Source organism: Ochotona curzoniae, unplaced genomic scaffold (assembly GCF_017591425.1).
Source record: "Ochotona curzoniae isolate NIBS_2020 unplaced genomic scaffold, NIBS_Ocur_1.0 scaffold_4505, whole genome shotgun sequence".
Taxonomy (NCBI): Eukaryota; Metazoa; Chordata; class Mammalia; order Lagomorpha; family Ochotonidae; genus Ochotona; species Ochotona curzoniae.
The window spans coordinates 32,888,629-32,902,924 of record NW_024467118.1 but is presented as its reverse complement, the minus strand read 5'-3'; the positions used below and the strand labels follow the sequence as shown (position 1 = coordinate 32,902,924).

Sequence of the window (14,296 nt, the reverse complement as noted above, 5' to 3'; positions counted from 1 at the left end):
TTGGCACAGACATTCAAATACGCACATTTCAGGATTTTTTATTATGACCATAAAAGTGTTATTGAAAAATGACTATTCCATACTTACATTTCCCATCTTTCTTTCCCTGAAATGAAATTAGAAAAATGTTACAATTACCGAATTTTTGTCATGTGTCACTGTAGTCTTTCCAACTTCCCCTTAAGCAGAATATGCTGCCAGGCCTCTGTACCTTGGCATAAGTTCTTTTTTTCACCTAATATCCATTCAAAAAGAAAAAAAAAGATCTCTTAAAACAGGCTTATTTAAAGACAGAGTGCGGGGATGGGGGTATATAGAAAGAGAGAAGGATAGACACAGAAGAGATCTTCCATCCATTAGTATACTCCTCCAAATGGCTTCAATGGCTGGGGCTGTGCCAAGCTAAAGTTAGAAGCCTGGAACTTCATCTGGGTCTCCCATATGAGTGGCAAGAGCCCAAATAAGCCATCATCCACTACTTTCTCCAATACAGCCACAAGATCAGAAAAGCAACAGCTGGGACTCAAACTGGCACACACATATGGGATGCCAGGATTACAAACACTGGCTTAACCCAACTACAGCACACCACCCCTTCAAAACCAGTGTTTAATTCTCCATGCCAGGTGAGTGTTTTCTCACCTGTGCAATTGTGACTTCTCTCCCTGTTACAATCAAACTGCAGCCCAGTTGCCCTGGCTTCCCAGAGCACTTTGTGTGGCCTCTCTTGTATAACCTTTTATTTTAGACAGTGAACTCAGAGACCAAGCCACTCACCCCTGAATTTTTAGCCTGCATCACTACAGTAAACATTTTCTCAACCAATTCAACTAGGTTTTGCTTTTGTGTTGGCATTGGGGAAGGTAAGCTTGAGATATCAGTATGTGATAGCAGGTGGGGAAAGGAAAGACTGCAGATAGGGGAATGGTCTAACCCAAATGACGAGAGCATCAGAATCTGGAGACAACAGGCAGACTCAAGTTGCAACAGGAATATGGGAAACAAAGGGAAGGGACAGGTAAAGAAAAACTTTTATTAACACAGAGAGGCATGGATCTCCTGTGACACGGCACAGCCCATGTAATACTCACAGAACTCTCATAAGGACTAATAACACTCCCTTCCCTCTTAAATATGTCCCAATATAGATGGGAAAATACAGCCTTCCTAGCTAAGGGGAAACAGAGGGCTCTACAGAATCAATGTCTGCTGACATTTCAGTAAAGGTTGCATGCTCAGGTCTGGGTTTTGTTTGAATAGGACTCTCAAGAGAATCAATGTGCAAAGTTCAAAACCTTTGAGGATCTCTCCAGAAGAGTGTAAAATCTCAGCAGTAGACAAATCTGAAACAGGACCAAATAGATCAAAGTCAAACCATGGCAGGCAGCTCTACAGAATGTGGCTCTACAGTTTTCATTTGTGGGGGCCGTGGGGACCATTACACTGCACAGTTCAACAGGTGGCTCCCCCGGAAACACACCCACAAGAGAACATCCACTTGGTACTAAGCAGCTACCATGGAAGGAAGGCCACATAACCCATTGCCCTGAGACAACCCACACAAGTGTCCTCCTAACCCAGGAAGTCAAACCACTCTTTCATCCCCATCCAATGCTAGAGGTAACAAACTCTTGTTACCGTAGTCAGGACCCCTAGAAGAAGTCTTCCGACTGGGCTCATGGCCCTGCCAGCTCAGCACCATACCTGAGATATTCTGGCAGATGGAGTTTGTCAGTCTTGGTGACCACCAGGGCAATGTCCCTACAGAAGCCCCGCTGACAGGCTTTGATGCTCTCATTCAGAAGGTCTTCATGGGCTCTGCCCCCAGAAACTCTTTCCATGTCATTGATCACCCAGATCACTGAGCATTTATCGATGGTCTACAAAACGCACACACACAAGAGGTATAAGAATTGTGAGTGATGCCTGTGTTTTGAAGGACATGACTTCTTAGCTGATCAGTATGCCCTACCTCTCTCTCCCACCCCCTCACTTACCACCCTGCACCAAACTATGCACCAGTCAGACTGAGCTGTTTGCAGTTTCATTAATGTGCTTTGCTCTTAACTCTCAGGGACCTTGCACTTGCCACAACCCTTTGCTTAGCCTCAGTTTACCCTTCAAGACTCTACTGAGGACAATTCTCAGATGGGCGGTCTGCCCGTTTCTCTGCATCTTATAACACCTGGACTTAAGTCCCATACCAGTTCCCAGAGTGTCTGTATAAGGTTGGCCTTGTACCCCCCTGGTGGGAAGGAGCTCTCTGTCAGCCTTCACCTTCAAACCCACATGATCCTCTACAACTGTGGGACCCAAAGGAGAAGTTTCCTGGTTGTCTGTGGCACTTCAGATGGACAGAATTCCCAAGGGATGTCCCCTAGTCTCCTATGCATCACTGGCTAGCTTTACCTCCATTGTCCTATAGGTGAAATGACCATTCTTCCAGAACTAATGTTGGTCAGGCATGTTCTCCAAAGCTACCTTCTTGTGGCATAAGTTGGCTGTGTGTATGTCACGATCAGCGCACTGCCACAAAGTGATGGCAAGCAGCCAAACACCATATGATTAAGGTCATAATGGCCAGAGAATATAAAACTACTTCTTATTCCCAGTACCAACATTGTTTCAGTGCATATGATGATTCATGAAACAAGTAATCATGTGTTGCCCTGTAGTTTTCTGTTTATTTTGTTTTTCTTGTCTCCATAATGAAAAGCCGAGCTATTCCAACTCAGAAACTGAGCTCACTGGCAGTTCCTCAGAACAGTGCTTTGTACATAAAGGACAGACAGGTTTGTGATTTGATTCTTCAATCACTACTTTGCTTCCTTTCACTGGAATTAACTGTGCGCCAGAAGACACTTGGTAATGTTAATTTTTACAACTGGTTTGCCCAAGACAATAGGCCACAATAAAGTAGCTGACCCTAAAGGAGAGATAGCTGAGAAAACTTGATCTACAGCAGCAGGTTGCAAATGTGGTTTTTGGCAGTGGAGCTTTTTTCAAGTGACATCTTTGGGAGAATTCCAAGTTATAAACTTTCTTTTTATAAAAGAACAGACTGCCCTGGTTGAACTGAGAGTGAAGAATCTGCAGCTGCCATCTGCTCAGTCCTCCTCTCCCAAACCTTCTCCCACACACGTTTTTGCTCCACATATCATTACTAAAAAGAAGCATCACTTTCGGAGATTAAACACAAACCCTGGGGTTGGTGTGATGGCTCAACTCACTAACCTTTCACCTGCAAGCACTGGTATCTCATATGAGTGCTGGTTAGTGTCCCAGCTGCTCCACTTTCCATCTATGTCTCTGCTTATATGCCTTGGAAAGTAGTGGAAGATGACCAAATGCTTGGAACCCTGCACCCATGTGGAAGACTTGGAAGAGGTTCCTGACTCCTGGCTTCAGATGGGCTCATCCCTGGCCATTGTGGCCGTCTGAAGAGTGAAACAACAGATGGAAGATATTTCTTTCTTCTCTGTCTCTCTAAATCTGCCTTTCCAATAAGAATAAGTAAATCTCTAAAACTAATTAAAGGCAAATCCATTGGATTTTGTGAGAAGCACATAGGCACAAGACTAGTTTAAAGACACCCAGCCCCTCCTCTATGCATGAACAGACTTCACTGAAATTGGAGAATGAAAATGACCACTGCTCTCCCACTTCCAGAGTTATCATCAACTGGGGACCAGTTGGGGATCTGCAATGTCAACACTAGGCCACTGTTATCTATCCAGCCACACAGAATGTCATATGATATTGAGCTGGAAACCCAGGGTCAGAAGATCTTCTTTCACCTTTGTATTTCCCATAGCTCTGGTCAACTATAGTTGCTTAATAAATAACAACTGGCATAAAAATCACATCAATCTTAAAAGTGCAGTCGTTAAATTTCAAACCCCACTCAAAGCCCCTGATGACTAGGACATGACTGTTATAGTCAGAGAAGACAAAAGAAATATTTCTACAAAGCAAGAAGGGCTCACTCCTACTCCCACTCTCCCAGGATGAGAAGGGGCCTCCTAGGAAGGCTTAGGTGATGCACCCAAAGTCACATGATCTCTGAGTGACAGACCAGCTCAGTGAATGTCACTATTATTACTAGCTATAATATTTTTATCCTCAGTGCTTAGTACTTTGTATATATTTGATAAATGAAAAGTAAATGAAAAAAGTCATTATTCTCTAAATACTGGCACAGATCAAATTTCCTTAATGCTTATCACTGTGGTATCACACACATCCAGAGAGTTCCTAATCATTCCATTCACTAGAATCAAACTCCTAGCCCAGTCTTTGGCTGAAGGGATAAATTTGATTCAAACCACCACTTTCAGCCCCCATTAACTTATTAGCTGATCATGAATTCATTAGGTTTTTTTTCTCTCAGGAATTTGAGCTAAAAATGTAAACTTCATCTATGAAGCCATTTGGAGACAAGGTTAAGGCACTTGTTTTCTATAGTATGCATCTTAACAGCCACTAGAGAAAGCTGAGAGGGAAGCAGGAGCAGGTGCACAAGCACAGACAAACACAATTGCCAAGGTTGAGCGTGAGAGAAAACAGGTGCTGCAATCCCAACAGGGGTTCTAAGGTCTGGCTGCATCTCTTCAGATCCCTTACTGTCCTGCTGCTGAGTCCCTCTAAAGTCGGGATTGTTCCTGTTCCTCATAACCAACATGTTGGGAACCTCTAGGTTCCTTGAGGATCGATGACTTCTTGGCCCCTTTGTCTGACCCCCTCAGTCTAGCCTCACACTTATGTGCGTCATATCCTCTTGTTTGAGCTACAAAGACTGTCCTGTGATTTTTCCCTCTTCACTGCCACTGGCCACCCATTTCCTGCTTTTGTCCTTAGGCTTAGAAAAGAGCAAGAAGAACTCAGAAAAATCCCTTCATCTGAAAGCACAGCATTCCTTGTTACTTGAGAAAGGGTGAAGCCCATGAATCAGAATCACCTTTTTCCATATCTCGTCCCTCTTGCTGTTGAAGTCACCTGTGCCTGGAATGTCCACCAACACGACCCCTTCTGGAATCAGCTCAGATTTAGCAAGAGTCACTTCCACATGTTTGATCAGGGGCCAGATCTGTGTCTCAGAGGGTTCTCCGTCCCAGTTTCTCTGATGAGTTCGAATGTAGGGGTCCAACTTGACAGACAGCTCTTCTGCCTGAGGAAGAAGGATGGTGTCACATACCAGCCATTTCCTCAGGTCTCTTCTCTGGGACTGGCTGTGAATTCACATGGCCACAGGGGCCCTGGACCATGGGTGCAAGGAGACCTGTCGTTCAGGCTGAAAGGACCCATCTACAAGGATCAGGAAGGATATGGAAACCAGCAAGTTCAAGCTCTTGAACTTACAAATGAAGAAATCAAAATCAGCTAGACAACATTACTATTATAATTATCTCCAAGAAACCACTGAATTCTAAAACTAATGCAATTGATATGCAATTTTATAAACTTCTGAGAAATAAGACTCTTCCCAAATGGCTGGTATAAACATTTTTAATTATCAAGAAAGTCTGCAATGACTATTAAAAAAGGAATTGTTATCATATTTTCCAAAGTTGAAAACTAGTCTGAAAATCTACCTTTAAAAAGGTTTTTAAAAATTTTCTTCTACATACAAAGAAAAAATCCTGATGTGTACATGGACATAGAACAAAACTTAGCCTACATTCCCACTTAAATACATCTTGGTTCAATGACACATTTATGATAGAAATCATTTCAGTGAGTCTCAAACAGAGTTTGGAAGATTTGGAATGTACAGTGATCATGGTTAATAAATATCTAGACTAGACCTGAAAGTAAGAGAAGAATGCAAACTCAAAGTTTTTTTTTTTAAGATTTATTTTTATTATTTTTTTTATTGGAAAGGCGGATATACAGAGAGGAGAGACAGAGAGGAAGATCTTCCGTCTGATGATTCACTCCCCAAGTGAGCGCAACGGGTCGATACTATGCCGAGCCAAAGTCAGGAGCCTCTTCCGGGTCTCCCACGCGGGTGCAGGTTCCCAAAGCTTTTTTGGGCCGTCCTCGACTGCTTTCCCAGGCCACAGGCAGGGAGCTGGAAGGGAAGCGGGGCTGCCGGGATTAGAACCGGCGCCCATATGGGATCCCGGGCGTGCAAGGCGAGGACCTTTAACCACTTGCGCCACTGCGCCGGGCCCCAAACTCAAAGTTAAAAGTAAATCAGTTGGTTTGTTGCAATCTTAGTGGGGAGTATTATATTTCATGAGTTCTAATCAAATAACAAATTGAAAAAGAGGAAATAATAAGGCGCATTTAAGAATTTTAATTTAGGGAGCCCTGGATATTGGCTCAATGGCAAAATCCTCACCTTGCATGTGCCAGCATCCCATACAGGCATCAGTTCATGTCCCGGCTGCTCCACCTCCCATCCACCTCCCTGCTTTTGAAGGATGGTCTTGAGATCCAATATGTATGTGGGAGACTCTGCAGAAGTTCTTGGCTCTTGGCTTTGGATCAGCTCACTTTCTGCCATTGCAGCCATTTGGGGAGTGAACCAGAGGATGGAAAATCCTTCTCCCTGTTTTTCCTTTTCTCTTTAAATCTGCCTTTCCAATAAAAATAAATATCTTTTTTAAAAAGTCCTTTTATATTAGAAGGCTCAGTATAATGAACCATGGTCTAGGGCAAACCATGATGGAGGACAAAATAAGATTCCCTCACCTCAGCCCAGAGTTCCTAATGTGTCATTAGTGTTTCTGGGAAAGTTTTTACTTCCTGAATAAAGGAGATATGTGGTTGGTTCCACCTTTTATCTACATCTTCTTTTCATGAGGCTGACTGTGATGCCCAGTAATTCAGCAACAATTTTACGATTATGAAGATGATGGAAGTTCAAGGGAACCCAAAAGATGGTAACTTTGACAATGCTGAGTCACTAAATTAGTCTAAGATCCCAAGTGTCTCAGTCATCTTATGTGAGAAAATTAACGAGTCCCTTTCTGTCATTATAAGACTTTTCACAAATCATTTGCAACCCCCAAACATTGTTAATTAGTTTTCAACTAACTGTAAATGATCTATTCTCTATCCAAAAGCTCTTCCATCAACATATCAAAACTTCTCATTGACACATAAATAATAAAAAAATAGCATGTTTAGTGCTGATCTGGATGTCAACTTATTTGTGATAGAAACATGGCCATTTGAGTAAGTGCCTTAAATAGATTCAGCTGTTAGGTTTGATTCAGACCATGAAATAAAGAAAAAACACATCTTGAAACTACCTCTTCTGCCTTGAGAGTGATGACTCTGGAGGCGGGAATCTTTGCTTTGGGCTTCATTCTCAGTAACTCCTTGTAACTCTTATTTTCTGCCCCTATTCCATATACCACTTGCAGCTTCCACATGGCTTCCTCCATGGCACCATCCTCATTGTCCCATGCATCTGCCTCCTCTCCACTAGGGTCCTCTGTCCTGTGCAGGAGCTTCGTCAGGTTATTCAGTTCCTCCTTCCATTCCTGCCAAGGCAGAGAAGAGACAAGCCTTCACGATACAGAAACAATGGCACAGTCTGCTGTCCACTCTCCACTCCTCATGGAGGACAGGGGACTGCATGATCAGGAAACTTAGGTTCATCTTATCCATGTTTTAGGTTCATCTTATCCTTATCAATGAGGAAAGGGGGGATAAGGAAAGAAAAGGGTGGGAGGTAAGGTGGCAAGTCAGAGCAAACACTTACTTGGTCAGAAAGAAGGTGGATTTTGGCTTCATACTGCTCACGGTGCCCTGAGCTCACTTGTACAATACACGAAGTACATGTACTCTCTCCAGACACTGGTAGAAACATGGCTTGCTGGATGACAGCATTGAGTAGTGAGCTTTTCCCAGCCCCAGTGCTCCCGAATAATCCAATGTAGATTGGATCCAATGGTGTTTTTTCGATTAAGGCAAGAAGCCTGTTTCTAGATCAGAAATGTACATGATCATGATCATCAAAGTGTACTGGGAAGGATACTGGAACAGAATACAAAGGAACTGCGATCTGATCTTTGGCAAGAAATTTCATCATTCCAAGCATTCCAAATCTGCTCTCTGAAAAACACTGGGAAAAATAATTCTATACAAGTCCTGTAATAGCTGCCTAGATGTGAGACATCTCTATTTGTGTTATGTGGAAATCGCACCTTCTTCATCCTGGAAGTAAAATTTGTGTGTGGGATAAAAGAGTGTTGGGAACAACCTGCAGTCTAACTGAGCAGGGAACATGTACTTGAGACCTCAAGTTGACGCAGCACAAACAACTGGGGCTTAGGCTTGGAGTTAGGTGTCCTGGGTGGGACTCAGGGCCCTTCCACTCATCAACATCATGACTTTGCCTATGTTTTGGCCTCTCTGAGCCTCAAATTCAGCCATAATTTCTCTTACTTGACAGAAGTATTGGGAGGTTTAAATGAAGTTGGATTTATACATAAAATATGTAGCAGATTATTAGATAATAGTGACAAATCAATGAATGGCAGCTGCCAGTAAGAAAAATAATTATGGCCCATGTTTCCAAAAATTTCCAGGCTTTGCTTGGTTTCTACTTTAGAACTCCTTTTTTGTTCTTGGGGAAAGATTTTACACTAAAGTTCAAGGATAGTGGATTTCAGACTCACATGAGATACTTGACTCCATTAGGAATGCTGTCCTCCAAGAAGACAGATTGAATAAGTTTCTGGTAAGTGTTGCTCAGAACCCGCCTAGTCCGGGACTCCAACTTTTCATCTGGAACCAATAGAGATGCATTACCTTGACAAACCTGGCAGGAACCACATCCTAGATCTCCAAAAGGAGAGACTACAGACTATCATAGAGCAGGGAGAAAAAGAAATGAAGAGCCAGCTATGCAAGATAGCAAATTCTCTGACACTGGAGATAGTAGTTCATTGGAGATAGTAACTGTGGATTCTGAAAAGTTCAAAATAACCAACCTGCCATGACATGACTATTAGCGTCTCATGGATTCTTTTCTCTTAAGGTCATTAAAAAAACCAAAGGCAAGGGTGTCAAATAAACATCTATAAAAATATCCAACTAGTTGTTATTACAGTCTTTGTTCTAACCAAAAAGAAGTTATTTTGATAACAACTCTCTCTCTCTCTTTTTTTTTTTTTTTTTTTTGGAACAGGTTCATTTGTAGATTGTCATCCAGCTTCCAAATCTAGCTTTTTCTTCCTTTGAGCATTTTTGATGAGGATAGGGAAAAACTAGAGCCACATTGTAACAAGTCAAACCATCCCACAGCTTCACGACACTCACACTCCTTTAGGGCACTCTGCTCCAGCGAGGGGAACGCTCGGAACCGCTGGTGTCCTTCCAAGCGCCGCCTTTTTCTCATGGGTTCGCTAAAGAAATAGCCATCAACTAGAGATAAAGAAAGGTTATGTACAATGATAGGTCTGGGCAGGGTATCTTCAACTCAATTCCAGCAACGCACAGACTCAGAGGCTCAAGGCAGACCTTTGGCAGCTTCCTCTGCCTGGCAGGTCCTTGGGAGAACACTGCTGACTTGTTCCACTCTGGTGCCTACCTCTCTTGGCACTGTTTGCTTTTTATTCCAAAATGTAGAGTTTTACACGTCTCTGCACATGAAAAGCTGCTATCCAGAATTCCTCAGGAGTTAAAGTGGCTAGACATTCATTAGATTTTTAGGCAATCAACCAACAATGCTGAGAAAGATCAAGGCAGGGCTTAATCTAGGGTGAAGAAAGAAAGGTCTCCATGAGATCTCAGTGGACAAAGTAAGAAAGTGGCTAAAAGGAGAATGCAGAGCAGATGTTTGGTGAACTGGCTGTGGTGCCCTTTGGGGTGCCCTCAATCCATTTCAGAACACCAGAGTTTAAGTTCTGGCTTGTTCTGATTCCATCTTCTTGCTGATGTACCCTCTGGAGGCATGAGGTGATAACTCAAGTGGGTGGGTGCTTCCCATCCACATGGGAGACCCTAGAATGAGATCCTGCCTCTTAGCTTCAGGTTGGCAGACCTCAAGCAAGAATTTTTGAAAAGAGAAGGAAGGATGGGGAGGAAAGAAGGCAGTCGGGTATCCAGGGCAAACCACTGTCCCTTAGGCCTGTTTCTTCACTTGTAAATTGGGAAAGTTAACAAAAGTATCATACAAATTTAAGGAAGGTGCCTTATAAGATGGTCTGTCTCCTTTCAGAAATTAAATTTGGGAGAAAATTTCCCCTTCCTCAAAGAGGGACATTGTCAGCAGCTTCGTTACAAAAGCAAGAATCTAAATCACTAAGAAGCAGATCTGTGCAGCTTTTGCAGAGATCAATTCGCATAAATTTTTCCTTTGATAAGAAAGTCAACTAGGTGGGGCCCAGAAATCTAAGACAAGGGTTTAACTCAAGGGCTGCATTCTGAATGGGTTTAAGAAAACACTCCTTTGGTAGTGTTCTGGCTAGAAGGGAGTGACTGGTAGGTGCTTGGGATGAGGATGTCTGAAAACAGTCCCAGTGCAGTGAGTGATCCTGGAGCTAGCTAGTGCCTTAGCAATAGCCAAGTGGTGAACAGGAAGAGCAGATTCTCAAGAGTCCTAACAGTCTAAGTCTATAGACTTTGGGAGGTCCTCAAGCCTGAAGAATACAGAGAGGGAGTTCTCCTTGGTGACCCAGAACAATAGTCTGAGCAGAAGTCCAGCCTCAGCCACTGGACTCCAGATGAGGGTCTCCCAGATTTCAGGGCGCCTTCTCCTTCTGCTCAGCATTGCATGTTCTAGCACAAATCCTTCTGCATTCTGCAGCCAGCTCACACCTCCTAGGATATTTGAGCACAGGGCCACATTATGTGCCAAGGTCTGAAACTCTGCCACCTCATGCTCAGGTTGTGACAGGGAGTTGAAAGAGTTCATCCTTTACACCCTTCTCTTGTAGACATGCTAACTTCTGACTAAGCTCAACTGGAAGAATTAATCCTGGCTCAGCCTGAAGATTGTCTGGAACTAAATACCAAATGGTTTCAGGCCCAGGGAAGACAAAAGCATGCTATTCAGGCATCTTAGCCAGCTACCGGCTGAAGAACATGTCAGCCTGTGTTCCAAAAGGCATCACAAAAGTCCAGAATGTTTCTACAACCTGTCTGTGGAAAGAACATAAAAGGATGTGGATTTTGTAATCCAAGAACTCTTGTGTAAACAATGCTTGTCTAGTTGGTGAGTTGTGTTACAAAACAAGCGAAAAGTTAATAACACAGGGCCCCTTATTTCAATTTTATAAGGACTGATAATTAATCTGATAAGAGATTGGAAATTTATTTCTCAATTAAAGCCAAAGCTAAAGTGTCCAGTAAAACAGCAGGGTTTCTACACTTTTCTTTCAATTTCTGAAATGAAAACCACCAGGCAAGAAGACAAAATTCCACTTTGGATTTCGATCATGTAAAGCCAGTATTTTTGCATTAAGCAGTAATTGAAATGAACTGGTATGAACCTGGATTGCAGCTCTTCTTATTGCCTTTAATTGTTCAGCCCCACCTTCCAGCATTCTACCCAAATGACTCTTGCCAAGAGCAGTAGCCAGGAGTGGATGGAAGTCCTCCACAAAAACGCTCAGCCCACCGCAGCTTTTGCATCCTGCTGCCACTAGGTGTCACTTTTGACAACTGATGCGAACAGAGATGCCATTCCATGATTAATTCAACCCTTGGCCAGATCCTATGCATCTTCCAAAGTGATCTACTTTTCAGGGCCAAGTACATCCAAGGAGGGGCCCCAGAGTTCATTCTTTTTGTTTGCGCTGTCGGCTATGCCTCTGATGCTGGTCACTACCCACTGAATATCCCCTCAAGAGAAATCATTTCTTGGGAGTAAGGATGCTCTTTCCTAGATTCTCAGAACAAAAAAGGACATCCCTGTTTTCTGTAAATGGAGGTTACTGGGTTACTTCCCTGCCAGCTTTCTCAGAAAAACTCCCTGATTAGTTCTAGGGGACCCACGTTAGCTTCTGAAGGAGAAAGGTCACCCACCCTGACTCCAATGGGATCCACTATTTGAAGACAGGCTCCAACAGCCATACACTCCCTTTGTAAGGAAAGCTACCTGACACCATGCTAGGGGATTTACCTTGTCCTTCTGAAAGAGAGACCAGGGAAGTCCAAGGTGATTTCCTGGATCATTTCTTTTCTTTTCTTTTTTTTAAAGAAAAAAATTTTTAAAGTCCACAAATTTAATTGATGGTCATACAGTTCTTTATATTATGAATAGCTATTATAGTTATTGCTGGCATTCACTACTGAAACGTATGAGAAAGCAGTTTCTGAATAAAGAGTAAAGAATGATGACCACCATTAAATACAGGCTCACCCACTTGACTTTGGTCAGACAGTAGTCCTTGATTCTTATTGATTCAGCAGGGGATGACACATGAATGTTACCTGCATGTGAAGCCACCAGATCCTCAGTTTCTGCCATTTCTTCGTATATGAATGCTCGCTACTGCTGACTTAGGAGAACTGTCATGAAAAGACAAAATACAAAGAAGGGCTGGGGTAGAAGAAATTGAAAAACAAAATCTAGAGTAAACAAAATCTAGGACTACGTGAATCTGCCTGCGCATTGGTTATGCTCATTTTGACTTATCTTTGAACCACTCACAGTGCCAATAAGAGCCCCTGTTGGCTTAGAAAGGACAAAGATCCATATGCAGCTGCTGGTTCTCTGCAGCCCTTGTGTCTGAGATATTGCAGATAGCTCACACTAAAACGAGACTAAACCTCTGATGACCCAAGCTGTGAAGGTGAATTTATGTAGCTTTTCTTCTTGGAGTGATACCTGTGCTTTGGTCAGGCAAATCTTGAACCCTTGTGCTTTGGTTCCTTAAATGTCATCAAACATTTAAGGGGTGACTGCAACCTTTGAAATTGTTAGGGTTAGAGTTGCAATCATCAAAGCAGTTCAAACTGGTCCTGCTACGTCAACAGCAGGTGTAGTGGGGGCTCTCCCAGCTGATGAAGAAGAGCATGAATGGAGCCCTCATGTACTCTGGATTCAAGTCAGTGTGCATGGGATGAGATGACACTGGGCTGCTGGGATGGATGTAAAAGTCTAGCACATACCCTAGGAGACTGGAGGCGTCTTAGGTGAAGACTTGGTAGAAGATTCTGAAAGCTATACACTTTATGACAGACTGCTTCTATCTCTAATTGAATTTTGAGAACCTCAAGGATTAGGATTCAGTTACTTGGGGTTGAAAATGCGGAATGGGAGCCAAGTACCTGAACAATGTCTGCTTGTTGGCAAAGCTCCCACAGCAGGTGCTTGCTCTCTAGCCAATAGAGGGAGGCAAGAGCCAGTTCTGAAGTACCCAGTCAGAACCAGCCTTGCCAGTGCTTCTGCATACCAGCTTTTCCTCTCCAACCGATAAAACCTGTCCCAGGGCCCAAATCGGAAGACAGATTGGAAGTGTCATGGTAGCAGCTTCTATTTACATCATCTTACACACACAAGAGAGCTGGTACAGATTCTCTCTGGTTTCAAAAGGTAACACCAGATTCACTATTTAGAAGGGATATGACAATTTTGGAAACTGACATTCTTGAATAATCAAAGTTGTCCCACACAGAATGAGTTCAGTTACAGAAAAATTAATTTCCTGCCACGAGAGGTATCTGAATCCATTCTTGTATGACCACCTACTGCCAGCCCTGGAGTAGATGAATTTGAAGACTTCGTCAAATCCCAAGATTCTATGTTTTCATTTTGAAATGTTCACTGGAAAAGTTGATCTTGGAAGTTCTCTCTGAAGTCATTCAATTTCATAAAATTTCATGAGAAATACATGGTTTGAAATGTTTTTAAAAGTGCCAAGGCATGTCAAAACCTAAATGAATTAAGACAAAAAATTGGTAGATGAGCTATTCCATGAGTAAGTATACTGTAACATCTGTCAATAGCTGTTGATAGCACAGTCCTTCATCAAATGATACTGGGGTCCATTTGTCCCCAGAAGGAGGTAGAAATGGTGGTATATAGGGCCCAGCACCGTGGCGCAGTGGTTAAGGTCCTCGCCTTGCACGCCCGGGTGCCGCTTCCCATCCAGCTCCCTGCCTGTGGCCCGGGAAAGCAGTCGAGGACGGCCCAAAGCTTTGGGACCCTGCATCCGTGTGGGAGATCTGGAAGAGGCTCCAGTCTTCTGGCTTCGGATCAGCTCAGCTCCGGCTGTTGTGGCCGCTTGGGGAGTGAACCATCGGATGGAAGATCTTCCTCTCTGTCTCTCCTCCTCTCTGTATATCTGACTTTCCAATAAAAATAAAATAAATCTTAAAAAAAAAAAAGAAA

General features: G+C 43.0%; 1 protein-coding gene across 1 annotated transcript in view; it reads right to left on the bottom strand.

Annotated features, from left to right (window-relative positions):
- NUGGC (nuclear GTPase, germinal center associated) overlaps nt 1–12,430 on the bottom strand; it is a 37,059-nt gene extending 24,629 nt beyond the window's left edge. Inside the window, exons 1-8 of the mRNA XM_040966343.1 lie at nt 12,394–12,430; nt 9,277–9,381; nt 8,634–8,742; nt 7,715–7,937; nt 7,260–7,493; nt 4,958–5,167; nt 1,705–1,880; nt 88–106 (exon numbers count right to left, since the gene is read on the bottom strand). Of these exons, the coding sequence (XP_040822277.1) occupies nt 88–106; nt 1,705–1,880; nt 4,958–5,167; nt 7,260–7,493; nt 7,715–7,937; nt 8,634–8,742; nt 9,277–9,381; nt 12,394–12,430 (1,113 nt within the window). The remainder of the gene's footprint in view (nt 1–87; nt 107–1,704; nt 1,881–4,957; nt 5,168–7,259; nt 7,494–7,714; nt 7,938–8,633; nt 8,743–9,276; nt 9,382–12,393) is intronic.
- Between the last annotated feature and the right edge of the window lie 1,866 nt (nt 12,431–14,296).